The 20,384-nt window shown below is 41.4% G+C and overlaps 1 protein-coding gene across 50 annotated transcripts in view; it reads left to right on the forward strand.

Moving 5' to 3' along the window:
* FUT8 (fucosyltransferase 8) overlaps positions 1–20,384 on the forward strand; it is a 367,612-nt gene that overhangs the window by 298,430 nt on the left and 48,798 nt on the right. For 34 of the 50 annotated variants that reach the window (XM_081509953.1, XM_081509971.1, XM_081509961.1 and 31 more), the window contains one exon: positions 965–1,955. The exons of 13 other annotated variants lie outside the window; for them this stretch is intronic. In XM_081509953.1, the coding sequence (XP_081366079.1) occupies positions 965–1,282 (318 nt within the window). In that variant the 3' untranslated portion in view covers positions 1,283–1,955. Of the gene's footprint in view, positions 1–727; positions 1,956–20,384 lie in introns of those variants that run through there. 3 more of the 50 variants (XM_081509999.1, XM_081509998.1, XM_081510000.1) reach the window with 1 other exon arrangement.

Genomic DNA, 20,384 nt, shown 5'->3' on the forward strand with positions numbered 1-20,384 from the left:
TATAGGGACAATAAAACTTCACTAACTGAGATAACTAGAACTGGAGATGTAGAAAAATTTGACCTCAGTTGAGTCCTGTGTTCATAGTATATAATGGAAGAATTTTCTAACCAAAATGATAGTATTCTCTTTTGTTTTCACTTATTCTTAAAAAAGTTTCTGAAACCCATTTACTACATAATGAATGTATTTGTTAGTTGCTTAAAATGTTATACCTCCGTTAAGATAGTTTAGCTTTATTAGCAAGTCTGAAGCTCAAGGAATGAAGCTTAGACTGTGGCATTTCAGCTGCCATCCACTGAGAATGGTAGGTGTTCTTTGGACAGAGGAATCCTTTAAGTAGCCTTAAAATGCATCAGGTAGATGCACCTTCCCCAAAGGCTAGTTCATCTTGTTTCAGTCTAGACTGCTGCTATCTGCACATCACACATAAAACTCTTCAGAAGTGGCAGATATGTTTTTAGCTCATTTGGCAATAGTTGATTGTCAGTAATTACATGAGTTTCTGTTGAGAAGACTTCTGAGACCAGATCTAAATTAGCAGAAATTAACACTGAATGAAAGAAAGGGAGCAGCAGCATTTGTGTAAAGTATTTATAATCCTGAACCTTAAGTTCACCAAGGGCACAGACTATGTTATTTTTGCCCAGCACTCTGTTTCTCTTAATACGTGTTTATTCTCAAAATACTTTGCACTATATATACACATACTTTTTTTTCTCTGCAGGATCCTAATTGTAATTATCTTTTATGTTTAAAAAGAAGATTCAGGCAAAGAAATGAAGAATGACTTTTTGTACCATCATCTGAGAGCAAGTGGACTGAAAACCTGTGACTAGAATCTACTACTCATTCTCTCAGTCCCAGTCCTAGTTTAGTCCTCGTCTCTTTGGCAAGGGCTGTCAGATTGCTGCGGAGGAGATCTTACACGTACTAACAAGTTTTTTTTTCATGCTTTCCCAAGGTCTGTCGAGTTGCTTATGAGATCATGCAGACACTGCATCCCGATGCCTCTGCAAACTTCCATTCTTTGGATGACATCTACTATTTTGGAGGCCAAAATGCCCACAACCAGATTGCCATTTATCCTCACGAACCTCGAACTGCGGATGAAATCCCCATGGAACCTGGAGATATCATTGGTGTGGCTGGAAATCATTGGGATGGCTATTCGAAAGGTGTCAACAGAAAACTGGGAAGGACGGGCCTGTATCCCTCCTACAAAGTTCGAGAGAAGATAGAAACAGTCAAGTACCCCACATACCCTGAGGCTGAGAAATAAAGCTTAGATGGACCAGAAAGACCACCAAACTCAGTTCAAACCATGTGAGCCAAACAGTAGATGAAGAAGGCCTGAACCTAACAGCCCATGGTTAAAATGAGTCTACATCTTCAGCATCAGGAGCAGCTGGGATCTGACAGATGCTTCATTGGTGGAATTCCTCTTTAACAAGGGCTACAATGCCCTTAAACCCATGCACAGTCCAATAATGTACTCACGTATAACATGGAAACAGATTGTTTTCTACGTTACCCCTTCTTTCAAGACTATGTCCCCATGAAACAAACACTGCCACATTGTGTAATTTAAGTGACACAGACATTTTGTGTGAGACTTCAAACATGGTGCCTATACCTGAGAGACCTGTGTGACCAAATGAGATGACTTGAATAGTTCCCTCTTGTGGGGAGCTTGATTCTTAGCCAGTGGTAGTATTGTAACCACTGAATTCACTCCAGTCAACAGATTCAGAATGAGAATGGATGTTTTTGTCTGGAATTTTTTTTTTTTTTAAGTAATTGCACCTGTTCATCCACCTCATCATTAATAAGTGAAGGATACAACAGAAAATAAAATATTCACACTCCATTAGGAACTTTTGTAAAACAATGCCCTGAACAGATTCTTTAGTACTCAATGTTTCTGGACATTCTCTTTGATAACAAAAAATAAATTTTAAAAAGAGGAATTTTGTGGAGTTTCTAGAATTTTATATCAGATGATGATGTAGCCAGCATTATAATGGAAAATGATGATAAAAAGAGTTTTACAGTTTTTCTGCTTTACTTTTTTATTTTTCTGTTTTGGATTGAATGGCGTAGCTCAGAGAGTCATTGGTCCATTTTAACACTGAACACTGAGTTTAGTTGGTGCACATTATAGAGTTGCTTAGAACACTCTTTGGGAGTTTTTATTTGATTATTAATATTTTGGACATCATTTATTTGTTTTAATTAATCAAATAATCATACTCCTTGCTGTCAGAGGAACTATCCTCTCCATTTCCAAACTAATAATTTCAGGCTTGTTCTTTCTTATTGGGGCTGTTGTCACTTTTTGTGAGTTGAGTCCTGTTATTTCAGCCAAGAAATGATTTTGTGCCCTTTGCTATCATGTCCTGCTTTTGAGACTACCAGGGATCTGTGGTGGTGGGAAGCTGGCTCTGTTTCTGAAGTACATGTCCAACAGTGTATAGAGTTTGGTGAACAAAGTAGAGGGGAACCAGTATGAGACCAAAAATGAACTTGGGATTATCTCATCCAAGTATTTCTTTTTAGTAATTCTACATCAGAATCAATTCAAAAGACAAGACTTGTATGCCCCCTATGCTTTCTCTCTGAACGTTACTTTTCTCCTTATAAGATCACTTCCTCTTTTCAGCAGCCTGCCTCTTTTTAGATGCCTGGTAGGAGTATTTCATAGCATCGTTTTACCTTCTGAAAGAAAATTTTGATCCATGTAGGAACCAGTAGCAGGCCTGGTATTAAATTTTAGGAATCCTAGACAAAAAAAAATCCTGTCCTTCACATCATCTCTAAATGAAAATGCCTGTATATAAAATATCCCCACCAAACTTCCCTAAATTCTTCCTACTTTTCCAGTCAAGTCTCCCAGATCTAACTGTCTAGTATCAGTAAGTAATTTTCAATTTAGTTTTGGTACAAGTAAGTCATTTGAGACAAAAATTTCCAACTGAGCAGAGGTATTTTGAAATGCGAGTTATTTTCTAATTCTCATCTCACTTGTCATCAGAGCATCAGTAACCATGGGTTTTTAGTTCCTCTGCTGAGATCTCTTGTTTTTATTCATTATGAGCTCATTGTCCTCTGCTTCTTTGAACATAGTTATAATTGCTTTAAAATCCTTTTCTGCTAAGTCTAATACCTAATTAATCTCAAAGTTGATCTCTATTTGTCTTTTCTCTAGAGAAAGAATCACATTTTTCTGGTTATTCAAATGTTAAGTAAATTTAGATTGTATCTTGAATATTGTAAGTGTTTATGTTGTAGATTCTGTTATATTCCTCTGAAAAGCACTGATGTTTTTGTTTGTGCAGACATTTAACTTCATTGGACTCAAACTATAAACTGTGTTTGGGGCAACAGCACAAATCTAAATTATTTTATCTTTAGCTGGAGTCTGCCCCACACGTATATGGTTTAGGAGTCAACTAGAGATGAGGGTAGATTTTACACATAGAATTTGAAGCCCTTTCTTTGGCTTTCTATCTTCTGAGGCCAGCCTCACTTTCCAGCAGCTGTCATTGCTCTGATTCTGTGACGTCCTCTGTTTCTTCAGCCAGAAAGATGGCAGTTTTCTATCCACCTAAAAGCCATAAAAATGGAAAACTCATCTTGTACCTTTCCCTTCTTCCAAGTTTCAGCCTCTTTCCAGAGTCCGTCTGCTACTTCAGTGGCTTTGAGTAGCTTTTTTGTATTTTGTCAAGTGTTGATCATTGTTATCCATTGGAAGATCTGTTCAGTAGGTGCTAAAACTCTGTCATACACTAAGTCAGTTTCACTTCCTAGTGAAGCTCTGAAGCAGAGATTTAAAATAAAAAAGTATGGTGGGGGAGGGAAGAGTCTCTGTTTAGATTCTGACCTTAATAGCTAAGCAGCCAATAGCTTTAAGCAGGAAGCAAAACAAAAAACTACCAAATTGTTCAACCTGCAGGTGTGAATGGCTAATGAATACCGCTGACCACTCACTGTCTTCTGAAAAGCTTTTCTGAGCCACATGTTTGCAAATCATCAAGTACATGCCATACAGGCTGCCCCGTTGGGAGGACTGACATTTCTTCACCACTGTTGTAATTTATCCATGAAAATCTGGTACTTTAAAGTCTGCATGGTTTTGGATCAAGTGGCTAAGGCAAAATTAAGAAGATTTAGGTCTTTTCCTTGTTACTAGACCCATTTCTGAAAGAGCCTTACCTAGAACAAAGTTATTAGCCTGGGCTCATTGAATTTGGATACCAGCATCCTGCACACTTAAGACAAAACAGCTACAAAAGTTCTTCCTGGTCCTGCCACTCAAGTCTGATTTAGTGCTGAGCTGAGCTTAAAGAGTTCGTGCCTGTCGTCAGAGTGCTCTCAGCCCTCTTCCAGGATTTCTTTATGTCCCGAGTGAATGAGACTCATTGCTTCCCTCTCTGATCTTTAGGTTTTTTCCTGTTCTCTAGAGTGTAGCCTGTTGAGAACATGAATGGCCTCAGCTTCTGAGGGGCTTGAGAGTTATAAGAGAAAAAGCACATCTAAAAAGCTATCTCACGGAGTGATTATTGTCATCATCTTTTAGTTTGAATGCAATCACTGTGTATTCTTTAAGCAGGAAGAGTATTGGAGTCCAAATGGTACCTCTAGAAAAATGTCCTCTGCCTCAGTGAGAATAAATCTCTTTACTTGAGGTGCAGCAGACATGTCCTCTTTGACCACAGCCAACTGCCTGATACTTCATTTGTTCTCCTGGGAGGCTGTACAATAGCCAGGATCAATAGTCTGTACAGAATAGTTGTATGGCTTGGGAACTTGGCAATAACACCCTAAATTATGCCAGATGCAGACGCTGGGTAATTTTTTAAATGCGGTGCCCAGAAGGAAGCACGAAGGAGAAGTTGCCTCTGCAATTACTGGTTCCTGACAGCAGTCTCTGTCTTGGAAACAGGGAGAAGCTGTTCCAGGATCCTTAGCAGGGCAGACGCAGGCCACGGCAAGTTCTTTGGCTTCAACTTTCACTGACGTTAGGCATGTTTGAAGTTGCCCTTCAACAGTACATTCACTTTTGGTTCCTTCATACAAGTCAGAATCTCTGAGTACCTAATCAGCTGTTCAGCCTTGCCATCTGCAGTCCAGTTAAGTTGCCACCTGCTTTTTCCTCTCCTTATTCTTAAGACAATCTTGAGTTTGTCTGTCTACAGAAAGTGATCTCATGTGAGTGGTTCCTTTGTTAGTGTTCCATTGTTCATGCAGTTCCTATGCTAATTACTTAGACTATAGTTTTGTCATTGGCATCTCCCAGATAACAAGGAAACATCAGCCCCCTTGGACAGTTTGAGGTAATAAAGGCCTGAATCTGAGATATAATGGTGCTGTTAATACTGTGTATTGGGGCGTTTAACTTAAGCTAAAGATTTCCAAGGTTTTTAACAAGTCAGTGTCCTTATACTCAAGGGGAATGTGGCCAGAGCATCCTTTGCTTAAAAACTATGTCAATCAGAACAAAACCTGCATTTTTTAAAAAGCAGTGTATTGAAGGTCATGGCCATAGCCATTTGATGTTTTGGGAAGAGAGCCAGGAAGAGAGTTCAGAGCTCCTACTGACCTCCTGTCATCTGTAACTGTAACCTCTCCTCTTTTTCAGTCAGTGTCCTGTGGAGGCTGTTGTTCCCTAACTGCCTGTGTGGGTAGAGAAAAGGCCATTAACCAAGGAAAAGCAGCATGTTTGTTTATCACCCAGCTGGGCATGAGAGCATCTCGTGGAGGCTGGGAATGTGCACTGCTTTGTACAGAGAGGACCGATAGTTTGGACTGTGGGTGTGGTCAGCAGTCTGAGGAATGCTGGGACCTGGGGTTTCCGGCTAGTCTTAAGCTCCCTAGTGGATTGCAGCCCCTAAGAATTTCCTGGCCCAGCATAGAAAATGAAGGGAAGTTAAGTGTGTGCAAAGTCAGAAGACCAGTTCTCCATTTTGTTTCTCCTTGTCATAGGGCCTACAAGCTGGTAAGTCCCTGTACCTCAGAGTCTCTAGAGGAAAGATCAGTAATACTGAAAATCTCTGAACTGGGATTGAGAACAACTGGCCTTCCATTTTGTCTCTGTCATTGAATGTCACATCAATCTCAGAGTTCCATTTTCTTCGTCTGTGAACTGAATTGTTTGGATTTAATCAGAGTTTGTAAATGTTACCGTCTGTTTGGGTTCCACGTGTCTAAATTGAGTAGCTACTACTAAGCCTCAGTGGATTATTGTGCTAAGGCATAATGTGGCCAGATCCTTGTTTTTCAAGAGAAGCCCAATCTATTTTTATACAAAATTTTAAATACTAGTGTCTAATTTAAAAAATGTAAGACACTAAAGAGTATAGAAGAGACATCAGTGGCTACTTTCAGTCCCTGGTCCATTAGTTTACAATCTCGGCTAGATCTGGAAAGTGCTAATGTCAAGACTCTGTCTCTGGGGAGGATTGGTCAGATGGCTAACAGCTGTATAGTGCTTTCAGGTTCAGTTGCTGTGTATGTCCCAATTCTTGGGCCGTGTCTACTTGGCTGGCTCTCATCCTGGGCTCAGAAGTAACTTAACGTGCTGAAGACAGCTGTTGCTGTAATAGCTCAAACCCTGAGTCCCTCTCAGACTTGGTCTTGAGGATCCTCAATGGCTGTGTTCCAGCTACCCTGACCACCAGTCTTGCTTTCCTGCAGTCAGGTTTACAGACTGGTGATGACTCTACAGCCCATAAACTGAGCTGTCACCTCAGGGAGTCCCTGCTGTTCTTCTCCATTACATCCAAATATCAAGATATCAGAGTATGCCTCAAGTCTCTGGTTCACAGTGTAGAGAGGTTGGGAACTTGTCAATAACACCCTAATTTATGCCAGATGCAGACTCTGGGGAATTTTTTAAATGCCAAATGCAAACTGGGGAATTTTTACGGGGATTTTTGGTAGTCTTTAAGAAAGTATGGTGAACTAAGAGGTGCTAAATGCTTGAAAATGAGCAGATATTTTTATTTTTAAAAACAAGAAGGAGACTACCACCATATATATTGATAAATTTGACAAGTCCTAAGTAAGGTTTCAAACTAGATTATTAAAAAGTTAATAGTGATAACTATGTCAAAACCAGGCATATCAGACTAATCCTATTTCTTACTTTCATGCACTTTAGAGTAATGAGCATTATAATAATAGCTAACATTTATTGAGCACTTTCTGTGTACCTGGGGTTTCTTCAGGTACTTAACTTACGATCACTATAATCATAAAGTAGGTACTACCATCACTGCACTTTATTAACTAGGAAACTGAAGCTTTGCCTGTGACAAAGCCAGGATGCAAATGCAGAATGCCTGGCTTTTAACCACTCAAGGAATGCTGTGTTGCTTTCTACTGTCTCTAGGATTTCAGCTTGGCAGTAACTATTGTTGTGGACAAACTAGAGCAGCTGAGGCTACATGAGCATTTATTCAAAAGGTTTGATTAACTCACTGTCTGCTGGTTTGTCATAGAGCTCTAGGCTGACTTGTTCGCATAGTTTATTAATGCTTTGAGAAAGGACAGTGATGGGAACAGTGTGATGTAGCAGTTAAAAGTATGAGTTCTCCTGTCATTTTTGTTCTCCTGCCAATTTTGTTGGGTTCAAATCCTGGGTCCTCTACCGATCGGCACTGTGATCTTGAGCAAGAAACTTTTCTGCGCCTTTGCTTAACCATCTATTAAATAAAAATAGTACTAGTACATAACTACTTCATAAAGTTTTTGTGAGGGTTAAACAAATTAACACATGAAAATCTCTTAGCTTGTGCCTGGCACAAAGCTCAACAAATGTGAGCTATTACCACTACTCTTTTTGCATTATTAATCATAAGTTTTAGTGACTAAAAACTGAAATAATAGCAAATTATATTGTTTGGGAGAATTAAGGTCCCTAAAAGTTGCTTAAAAATTGAAATTAAAAGGTAAATCTAGCATATACTCAGGGCTGAGAATCACTGCATTGAATAATAAATACTAGAGCACTTAACATACTGTATGGGCTTCCCTGGTGGCTTAGACAGTAAAGAATCTGCCTGCAGTGCAGGAGACCCAGGTACACTCCCTGGGTCTGGAAGATCCCCTGGAGAAGGGAATGGATACCCACTCCACTATTCTTGCCAGGAGAACTCATAGACAGAGCAGCCTAGCAAGTCGCAACGAATTGGACACAACTGAACAACTAACACTTTCACTTTTAACATGGTGTACAGCTTACAAACATAGTTTATGCTTACAGCTAGAACGTCAGTGGTGCTTCAGGTCAGCCTGTTGGAGATGTAACTAAAGACTTAGAGAATTTAGTTGCCAATAAAAAAAAGTAAAGTTGTTGATCATGACACAAGTTAATTTAGATGACAGTTCCCTGTCCTTTCAGGGGCGTCCAAGCAGAACTGGATGCTGAAGGGAACTTCAAGCATGTAACAGGGGTTAGATAATCTCCAAGTTCCTTCCGGCCCTCAGTTTCTAAAATGGTCATTGATTTATAGTCACATTGTAGAGACTGAAATTCCATCCGGGTCATAAGTGGTGCCAGCCTGAAGTTGCCTGGTTGGAAGACTGGACAGCTTAATCTGGTAGCAAAGAAGAACAAGGGCCTATCTATTTGCTAGACCAGCTGACTGGGTCTTTTTCTGGATCTCAGTTACAATCAAGAGACTTAACTTCTTATGTAACACAACAGGCTTTGTAAATCTATCTGTTTAAATTTAGAAACTCCTCTTTTGTTTGTTTTCTTTCCTACCTTTGTTTGCTGGTAAAGCTTCTTTCATAGAATCACAGCTTTATTTTCATCTAAGTCAAGGGAAGAGGAATTTGTAGAAACAAAAGCCAAAAGAACTGAGAAGTCAAGAGTTTCCTTGGAGGCCAGGAGTGGAGGTGACATCCCCCTCTGGACTAGACCTGACTTTTCCTTCCATTCAAGAAAACAAGCGTGAGTCCCTTCTGACCTACCTCATTATTTTAAAGTAATATCCATAAACATTGGTAACTGTTTGCAGGCATACCTCACAATTGATCACCATATACAGGTGGGTGACCACACCAAGGATAAGGACATATGTGTGTTCGCGTTAAGAAGGAGTTTGAAATCAGATAACTCTAGTTTCAGGTTCTGGCTTCACATCTGTTGAGGACACATCTGTTGATCTGTTCAGGTTCGATTTGACCGAGGTAATGCTCTTTCAAGAAATTCTCACTTATAATTCAGATAACCAGAGTTCTATAAGTCAGTAATTGGCAAGCTATACCCTAAGGCCCTTTTTTTTTGTAAGTCAAATTTTACTGTAACCCAGACACACCTGTTCATTTACATATTGTTATGTCTGCTTTCAAAGACTACAACAGCAAAGTTTAGTAGTTCTGACAAAGACTGATTGTGTGGCCCACAAGGCTAAAATAGTTACTGTCTGACCTTTTTACAGAAAAAGTTTGTTTACCCCTGCTCTAAGCAGTCCTGTCTTTAGCTTCAAGTTGATAATCCAGAGGAGTTCAATATTCCAAAATACTGTTTGAGTCATCAAAGGAAAATCTGGAAGTAGTATAGTGTGTGTGTATGTGTCCTCAGTTGTATCTGACTCTTGGCAACTCCATGAACTGTAGCCCGCCAGGCTCCTCTGCCCATGGAATTTTCCAGGCAAAATACTAGTGCAGATTGCCATTTCCTCCTCCAGGAGATCTTCCCAACCCAGGTATCAAACCCACGTCTCCCGCATCTCCTGCATTGGGAGGTGAGTTCTTTACCACTGCACTACCTGGGAAGCTGTGGGAGTAGTATATTAAACCCTCCACTAATCTATAAGATGTGTGCTAAGTCACTTCAGTTGTGTCCAACTGTTTGTGACCCCATGGACTGTAGCCCACCGGGCTCCTCTGTCCACAGGGATTCTCCAAACAAGAATACTGGAGTGGGTTGCCATGCCTCCTCCAGAGTATCTTCCTGACCCAGGGATTGAACCTGAGTCCCTTACGTCTCCTGCATTGCAGGCGGATTCTTTACCACTAGCACCACCTGGGAAGCCCTTGTGCAAATTAGATGAAGGTGCCCCTGTAGACAGTTATTGTAATATATTTATTTGTATAACAAAACTCTTACTGCTATCTGCCAGGAAAATTACTTAAGGCTACAAATCTGCAATGTCTACAACATGCGTCACACTCCCCCCATATAGCCATATGCAGCAGTCCCAGTGCCAAAATGGAAAGGACACTCTGCTTGTAGTCAACAGACCTGGGTTCTGCCCCTAGCTCAGGACCTAACCTGCTGATCCCTTAGGCAAGCTGCATAATCTGTCTAGGCCTCGATTTTCTTACCTTTAAAATGTAGGTAAGTTAGTTAGCTGTTAGTTGTTGTTTTGAGAAAATAAGAAGAGTAGACATGAATTTGCTTTGTAAAGGCTTACAGCTCTGCAAAATCAATCTCTATAGTCATTTTTTTGGACAGCTACTATGGTTCTAGAACTCTGATAGTTCCTGACTAGAATGAAATTAGTTTAAAGAGCTTACAGTCTAACCTGGAAAGCTGTACACATATGAACTGCACTGGAAAGTTACAACCTAACATAAAAAGCTATGTACATTTGAATAATTAGAGCACGAGTAACTTAGTAATCCTTGGTGTTTATTGACCTCCTACTATGTGCCATATGTTGGACTAAGCCCTTAATATGCTTTATCTCACATGCATAATCTCCACATTAGCCATGTGTGGTTGATGTTATTATCATCTTTAAAGAAAAGGGAAAATAATAGCTAGCATTTATTATTCATTTATTACGTTCCAGACACTATTCTAGTACTTTATGTATTTTGCTTCATCCTCACACTACCCTATATGTACTATTATTCCCATAGAGGAAACTTATTCAGAGATTAAATCAATGCTTTCCAATATTTTTCATAAGATGGCACACATAAAAAAATATTTGTTTGGCATTTGAGGCATTTTAGAGTGTCTGTATGGGTTAGATGAAAACTTCAGTGCATCTATATTAAAAATTTGATAAGATATTTAGTGGAGGATCGGGAAGGGTATACATGATGTAGTAATTCATTGCTCACTGGCAGTGGGTACTAGGTATAAGTAGTATGCAGTAAAAGAACAATTTCCATATTCAAGAAATATCACAAGGAGCTGTATGAATATTGTTTAAGTATAACTTCAACTGTTATAAATTGTTGAATAGTTTTTAAAAATGCTTTTAAGTATTTTATAATTATAAGAAAACTTACAACTGACAGCATTTTGTGATACTCCTACAACCTGGCAAACTCTGAGATTTTTGTTTCGTTTTGATTTCTTTACAAAGCAAACGGCTGGTGAGTGGCTAGGTAGAATCAAGTCTTGAATCCAGAACCGACTCTTCAGTCTGTTCTTCTAGCCTCTGTGCAATCTTGCCGTTCTTCTGTGAAGAGCCAAACTATGAGACCCAGACCCCATTTATCCTTAGCATATTTGATTATTGGATAGTTTGATCATCCAGACTTACACTAAGGGGAAGCTTATAATTAACCATGGTCTTCAGTTAACCTAAATTTCCCCTACCAAGTTCCCCCTGATGGTTTTGGAACTAGCGTTCCATACTTCTTTCTATTCACTCTCTGTGTGTTAGTTGCTCAGTCTTTGCGACCTCAAGAACTCTAGCCCGCCAGGCTTCTCAGTCCATGGAATTCTCCAGGCAAGAATATGGAGTGGATTGCCAATCCCTTCTCCAGAGGACCTTCCTGATCCAGGGATCGAACCCTGGTCTCCTTCATTGCAGGCAGATTCTTTACCATCTGAGCTACCAGGAATGCCATTGATATTGCATGTAGGTTTTACCTAATGATGGTTTGTCTAATTTCCAAGCCTACTTGCTTTTGAACTTCATTCTCCAGCCTCCTGCACAGTAGGAGAGCTGAAGGAGGTGGAAGATAAGGATGGTATTTTATTCCTGGCTTTGTCTGGCATGCTGAATGACTGGTGTGCAGGCAATGATATGTGGCAGGACATCTGGGGCAAGGTTAGTCACCCATTAAGGTGTCCTGAGCTCCGATTAGAGAGAGCTTGGAGCCAGCAGAGCTGTCAACACTCAGTATCTTTTTGATTAAGATTCTGCCTCTTAACCCCTGGAGGCCACTTATCCTTCCCACCTCCAAGAAAAGACAGAGTTAAAGCCTGAGGTCATTGCTTAGTGGAAGCCCCAGGAGCTGATTTGGCCAGAAAGGGCCTCTCTTAGCCTCTCTCGGCAGCCACTCCATCATCAGACTCCCCTACTGACAGGTGAGCTCATGCCCTGTGATTTACAGAGCTCCTAAGTGAAAATGGCTCTCAGAGGAGCAGCTTCTCAAGGAAGAGGGAAGATGCTTATGGAAAACCACTAGTGAGGCAAAGAGGCCAGGGAAAATAAGCTTATTAATTATTGTGGTCACTTGGCCTGTTTCAAGGGTGATTTTTTTTTTTTTTTGAGCCCATGCTAGAGGATGTATCCTCCCAAGTAAAGAGTTCTATTTTCTATTGTGATTCAGTCTAGCTTATCTCAATAAGCTATAGCCTATAAGCTCCTCACTCAGCTGCAGCTCCTTAAAGGCACAAATTGTGTCTTATTCATTATCATATTCCTACTGCATGCATGGTGACTGGCACATAGTAAGTGCTTGAAAATGTACTGTGCTGAAATTACCATAGATTTAACGATGCACTATCCTGAATTTGCTTTAAAGTAATACAGGAGGAAGGGAGAATTGGGTGGGAGTATAGATAAAACAAGATTGGTCATGAGATGAAAGCTGTTTAAGCTGCATGGTAGGTCATGGGTCTTTGTTATACTATTCTCTCCAGTTTTGTTCAGTATTTTCCATATGAAAACTTTTTATGAATATCTGAATTAAATATAAAAATTGTTGAAAAATGAAGCTAAGACTGGCCCAGTGCTCTCCTAACATCTCATCTTTTTCCAAGCCTAGCTTGCTTTCCTTGCTAGATTGCACTTTGTAGTCAGGCCATATGACTTAGATTCTGGCCAATAGAATGTAAAGGCCCTTCCAAGTGTGAACCTAATCCTGCCCCGTCCTCTAAGCTCTCTGTCATCCCTAGCCTCCAGGCTGGATGCAAGTTAGTGAAGAACTCTGGCTCCTAAGTAAGGATGGAGTCTAGGTGAGTGAGCCTGGACCTCTGTGTGACTTCATGGAACAAAACCACCTCCCACACTGCCGAGGAGCCTGCAGTAGATGTGATGTGACTGAGAGATAAGCCTTTATCATGCTTTAAAAAAAAAAAAAATACAGCTTTGAATTGCCATTAATCTGGCCAGCCAGGTTAGCTATTTTAGACATAGGAGAGCTTTTAGTTATTTGACCTTTTAGCTTTGATGATAACATTTACTGTTTACCACTATATGCCAGGTAGTGCTTTATATGTGTTAACTCATTTATTCTACAAAACAACGCTATAAAGGAGAAACTAGTATTCCCATTTGTAGAGGAGGGAACTGAAAGAATAAGTAACTTGCCTAAGTCAAAGAAATTATGTAACAAAGCCAAGATTCAAATTCAGGTCTGACTCTCAAGCTCTGTCTCTGCACCAGCCTGTAATACTGCCTAAATATTTTGGACCACCCCATGGGGAATGACTACTGACATGAAGTATTAATCATTTCTGAGCAGCATGATGTATCACCAATAGAAGCAGTGCCAGACCCTCATTCTGGGAAAGAGTACACAGAACAGAAAAGAACCAAAGTCTGTTCTTCCCCTGCCCTTTTAAATGGTGTCCTGATGGGCAGAATTTAATGATAGGATCCTTGATCATCTGGGATAAAACCAAGTGTGAGGGTTTCATTCACTCCAAATTGCTCTCTCAGATAATTCTCTTTGGTCTCCTCTCAACCTTCACCTCTCCGGTATTTGCCACAAGGAGAACATGTCTGCCGTTTGCTCCACCCATAAGCCCTACTTGCCCACAGGCCCCACCTGGCCACCATTGTGACCCTCTCTCTCCTTGATCCCAACCCAGAACCTATGTCTCTCCTCCTCCCCAGGCTATTCAGGGCATATGTTGGGGCAGAGAATCATGTTAATGCTCATTAAACCCTCAAATGATGGTAGTAACTGATAACTGCCTTGCTTTCTGACCTCAGCTGCCTGCTGCAGATGCTGCCAGTCCTCAACAGCCAGCAGAGCTGAGAAGGGGGCACCGTCAAGCTACCCAGGACAGGGGTTTAAACTGCATTCTATGGAGAGGCTTTAGGAGTCACCTGAGAACGTGGGAGAAGATGCAGAGAACGTTAAATGAGTGGGGAAATAAAACCCCTAACTCAGCTTCTATCACAGCAATTTCACTTTGTCTGCTCATGTAAGATTGCCTGGAGAGAATTGTTCCACTCTGGAAATAGAAAAAAAAAAATCCTTGGAAGTTCCTTTGAGTTGCCAAACCTTTGAGCCCTTCTTTAGTTATGTGCCTCTCAGGTCCCACCATTCCTGCCTACCAGGAACAGAAGTGGAAAGAAGCCCAGATGACTGTCCCAGTTCCACTCTCTAGGCTCTGGAGCCAAGGAAAATTGCAGCAAAGCAGAGCTCATGGGTGGAGAAAGGGGCCACCGGTTGCTGCTCTCCCTACAAGTCCCACAGTTCTGAGTCTTACAATGCCTTGCCTAGAGGAGGTGCTTAGTGAATATGAGAAGAATAGATGGATGGTTTGATCTCTGTTGGGGTGTAGTTCCAGTGGGAGGATAGGAAACTGGTCTTGATCTCAGAATGGTCACAATATTTATTCGGCAAGATTCAGAGAGGCAATTTGGCATAGACGTTAAGAATGTAGGATCTAAAATAAGACCATGTGCTAAGTCACTTCAGTCGTGTCCTACTGACTCTTTGTGACCCTATGGACTGTAGCCCGCCAGGCTCCTCTGTCCATGAGAGTCTCCAGGAAAGAATACTAGAGTGGGTTGCCATACCCTCCTCCAGGGGATCTTCCTGACCCAGAAATCAAACCTGCATCTCTTAAGTCTCCTGCATTGCATTGGCAAGCAGTCTCTTTACCACTAGTGCCACCTGGGAAGCAAAATAAGACCCCCTGGCTTCAAATCCTGCCACTTTGAAACTGTATGGCCTTATCCTTGTAAAATAGGAATATTATTTCCCTCGTTAGGCTGTTATGAGGCTTAAATGAGTTAGTATGTATAAAGCACTCGGCACCCGACATGTTAGTGCTCAGTGAACATGGATCGACATGAGCTCTCATCATTGCTGTTACCCTGATCAAATGCCTCCTGCTTCTCCTAAGCAGAATTCCATATTCTCTGCACTTTTGAAACACTTTGCTCAGATCTCTGGGGAAACTGTCGGGATTTTTTTCCAAACTCTGAATCACATTAGACGGTAGGGACAATAAAGCAGATTCTTTGAAGCCAGGATACGTAAATAAGTGAAACCCTTACTCCCGCCATAGCTATTGTGTTTATGTATCTGTCTATTCCTCCCAACCTCTGGCTCCTTTGGGAGAGAGTCCACATTTTTATCCATCTTTGTAACCAAGGGCTGGGGGTTGCTTAAAAGGATGAGCAGCCTTAGCTCTATCTGGACATGGCAGTAACCCTGACCACTGCCTCCTGGCTTTCTTACCTACTTCATTTCCCAGAGGCTGAGCTCCTCTCTTCGTCCCAAGATAGGGTTGAGGTTAAGCATCTGGGGTACCTCTTCTGGGCTTGACTGTGAGGCTATGGGAATTCAGAGCATGCAGAGGAATATAACATGTGCTGAGCACCTACCATGTTCCTGGAACCTGCAGGGCTCTTTACAACACTTAATCCCCACAGCCATTTAGTGGAGGTATATTCTGATTAGTCCTATTTTCTTAGGTGAGAAAACTAAATTTAAGCAACTTTTCCAGGATCACATAGCTGACATGTCTGAGGCAGAATTGAAACAGTCTGACTCCTGAGTTTGTGCCCTTTCCACTGTCCGTGCAGGCTTCCGCTGAAGCAAGCTGAGCTCTGCACTGCCTCCCACCCCCTCCTCCACTCCTCCCTCCTTCTCTACCTCAGTCTTTCCTTTATTCTCCTGTATTATCCTCCCTAATATTATTTTTCTTCTTGAGTTGGCTTATTTATCACTTGGCTGTGTCTCCTTATTAATATACCAGAGCTTAAACATTATGCATCCCCACTGCCTCGTTTGCCAGCACGGTGCTGAGCACTTATGAGCTTGGCAATTAGACTGAGCTCAGAGGGGCCATAACGTCTGCGTCTTCAGCTGCTTTCATAGGGAAATGGGGTAGAGAGGAAAGGCTGTGAGACAGGGCAGTGCATAGCTCACGCACAGTGGAGGAGGCAGGGGGTGGGCATCATGATGGTGGCACAAACAGGCACCTCTGTGTCCTCAGCCTAAATGCAAAGACCTGCTTGTGGACTGAGGCTGTGAGCCTCCAGGAAGACCCTAAGATCATTTCTGCCAAACAGCCCCCTTCTGTCTTATTTCTATGCCTGGTATCACCATCACCATCATCTGCCACTCATTTATTAAGTACCTACTGTGTGCTTTACACACATCTCATTTGATCCACGCAACAATCCATGAGCTGTATATTTATGCACTCTTATATAGATGAGGGAGCTATAGCTCAGAGAAAGAACGTAAGTAACTTGTTCAGAGTCATAGAGCTAGCAGTGGCAGAAAAAGGTAAAAGGACAGAAAGACCTAAAAATTAAGAGAAGCTGGGGTGAGGGACAACTGACCAACAGAGTTGGCCTTTCAAGGCTGCTTCTCTTTGGGCCTGTGCCCTGGCAGGGCAGCTGAGTGCCCCTGTCAGCTCACCTCACAGCCTACCTGGGGAAGAAGGATTGTTCAGCCCCGAACATTGATGATGTTATTTCATCCTGGCTTTCCAGTGAGGCTGAACAACTGGAAGAAGTTGTTCAGGGGCCAGGAGGATAAAGTCCTATCCTATCAAGTCCATTATGCTTCATGCTTCCCGTACCAAGGCAATTTACATCCAAGATACCTCAAGACCCCCCCCAGAAAAGATACTTGCCCAGCTGATTGATTGTTCTGCTCCAAAACTGTTCTTTTCTGGTGGCTTTTGCCCAACTTTTTAACTTATTTCTTCCCTTTCTCCAATCTCATGGTTTCCTGGGCCCAAGCCTTCCAAGCCCACCTGGAACCCCTCCAGCAAGTGGTTCCAAGACAACTGTTGGAAAGTCAAAGTGGAAAGTCAACTGTTCCAAGACAGTTCCCTCTGAGTCATGACACAAAACCAATTTTTAAGAAAACCAGGCTATCTGAGATTTTATTAGTTATCCTGGAGTTGTTCCTACCCTCCAGAGGTCTCCTAGAACCCAGCACTCCTCCAATGCCACGTAGCCCAGAAAAGTCAATCCCAAGCATTTTTGTGGAAGCAGCCACCAACAAAAAAGTAATAAGCTTTGATGGAACAATTGTTTTTTTGTTTTCCTTCTTGAAATATATTCTTAAGACACTGATGTGATTAATAATGCAGGACTAAGTATTAATAAGGCAGGTCTTGGTACCTCTAGGGAAGGCTGGGTGTGCTTGATGGCCCAGAGCTCTTCACACCTCACGTCACCTTCCCTATCCTCCCCTTCCTTGTTCCCCTTAGTCCTGCACAAATAAGGTAGTGGTTGACAATCCCCACTGCCAGTGTATGTACCTAGTGAGCAGCAGAACAGTGCTCCCTTGTTACTTTAAATGTGACCAAGAACATGGTGGTATTTGGAAGGATTTTGGAAACAATTGAACAAGTATTTATTAAATGCATACTATGTGCTCGACATCTGTTCTAAGCCTTAGAGATAGAACAGAAGACAAAAAGATTCTTTTTTTAAGTTTTTATTGGAGTACCGTTGATTTACAGTGTTGTGTTAAATTCAGATGTACAGCAAAGTGCTGAGTCACTTCAGTTGTGTCCAACTCTGCGATCCTATGGATTGTAGCCCACCAGGCTCCTCTGTCCATGGAATTCTCCAGGCAAGAACTGGAGTGGATTGCCATTTCCTACTCCCGGGGATCTTCCCGACCCAGGGGTCGAACCCATGTCTCCTGTATTGGCATTCAGATTCTTTACCAATGAACCAGCAGGGAAGCCCCCTGATACATGTTAACTGCTCTCTTAATTTTTATCAGGAAAAAAGAAGCAGAATATATTTAAAAAGTGACCCGAAGTGGCAAATGGAAAGACATACTAGCTTTATAATCTAAAGCCTTGCTGATGGATGGTCAGGAGACAGAAGCCACTCTTGCTATTCCAAGTAGGAAGGGTTTAAAATGGGGAATTAGAGACTTAGACTAACTTTGGATAAGCTCGAGAAGTGAAGGTCAGGGAAAACACTGCTGGAGGTTACAAGATCAAAATGTGCCGGGCTCTCAAAGAAGCCACTTCCCATCTCCGTGGCTCGCACTACCAAAGCAGGTGGTTTGCAGAAACTTGCCCAGAAATCAATGCAAATTTTAGTTCTGCCATCTGCCTATATATTTCCCCCCAGGTGCCACCAGACAAAAACTACTTCTCTTAATCTCTCATAATCACTTCTCCTTGGCAGCATATAAGCCAGAACCTTTTAGGAAGAAAGATCCTCAGCAATGTAGTTCCAGACTTCCCTCCTGCATTGAAGAGGAGATTTTAGGAGAAGGCAGTGACTATGCTGCACCGACAACAGATAGCACGGCACAGATGGCTTCCCCACGTCTCATCTTTGAGAACAGAGGTTTGCGCAGCTCTGGGAACATCTACTTTTACTTTCCCTACCTCTAGAAAGCTGTCATGTTTGATTCAAATGTCTTCCTGCTGGAACAGTACAACACTTACAACATTTCCATACAACCAACTCATGAAAATCTGCTGTGTAGTAAGCAGAACCCAGGCAGTTTCAAGTGGCAGAAAAGATTCCAATTTTGGAGGCAGATAGACCAAATGCTGATCTCAGATGTACTGTTTATTTGCTATGTGAATTCAAAGAGTTATTTAGCTCTTCTGGAAAAAAAAAATGAGGATTATAAAATAATCAGAGCTATGTATAAAAATACATATAAAAGAATGTTTACAACAGTATTTGTAGAGAATTTGTTACATAAATTATAATATCCCCATATTAAATAGTATCATACATCACTTAAAATTATCTTATACAAGAATAATGTTGACATGAGAAAATATTCATGTTATGGTGAGAAGTGAGAAAAGCAAGTTACAAAACAGTGAACACTGGGATTCCTTTTTTTGCATTTTAAAAAATTGTATTGAAGCATAGTTGATTTACAATGTTGTGTTAATTTTTGCCATACAGTGTAGTGACTCAGTTATCATATACATGTGTATAAAAATTCTTAAAGAGATGAGCATACCAGGTCACCTTACCTGCCTCCTGCTAAACCTGTATGCAGGTCAAGAAGCAAAAGTTAGAACCAGACATGGAACAACAGACTGGTTCCAAACTGGGAAAGGAGTACATCAAGGCTGTATGTTGTCACCCTGCTTATTTAACTTACATGCAGAGTACATCATGTGAAATACTGGGCTGGGTGAAGCACAAACTGGAATCAAGATTGCCAGGAGAAATATCAATAACCTCAGATGTGCAGATGATACCAACAGAAAGTGAATAGGAACTAAAGAGCCTCTTGATGAGGGTGAAAGAGGAGAGTGAAAAAGCTGGCTTAAAACTCAACATTAAAAAACCGAAGTTCATGGGATCTGCTCCCATCACTTCATGGCAAATAGATAGGGAAACAATGGAAACAGTGACAGACTATATTTTCTTGGGCTCCAAAATCTCTGCAGATGGTGAGTGAAGCCATGAAATTAAAAGTTGCTTACTCCTTGGAAGAAAAGCTATGACCAACCTAGAGAGCATATTAAAAAGCAGAGACATTACTTTGCCAACAAAGATCCATCTAGTCAAAGCTATGGTTTTTCCAGTGGTCATGTATGGATGTGAGAGTTGGACCATAAAGAAGGCTGAGCGACAAAGAATTGATGCTTTTGAACTGTGGTGTTGGAGAAGACTCTTGAGAGTCCCTTGGACTGCAAGGAGATCAAACCAGTCCATCCAAAAGGAAATCAATCCTGAATATTCATCGGAAGGACTGATGCTGAAGCTGAAGCTCCAATACCCTGGCCACCTGATGCAAAGAGCTGAGTCATTAGAAAAGACCCTGATGCTGGGAAAGATTGAAGTCAGGAGGAGAAGGGGATGACAGAGGATGAGATGGTTGGATGGCATTACCGACTCAATGCACATGAGTTTGAGCAAGCTCCGGGAGATGGTAAAGGACAGGGAAGTCTGTTGTACTGCAGTCCGTGGGTCGCAAAGAGTCAGACACGACTGAGCAACTGAACAACAGCAACTGTATATATATATATATATATT

Source organism: Giraffa tippelskirchi, chromosome 7, assembly GCF_054371585.1.
Source record: "Giraffa tippelskirchi isolate mGirTip1 chromosome 7, T2T-mGirTip1v1.2.pri, whole genome shotgun sequence".
Lineage (NCBI taxonomy): Eukaryota > Metazoa > Chordata > Mammalia > Artiodactyla > Giraffidae > Giraffa > Giraffa tippelskirchi.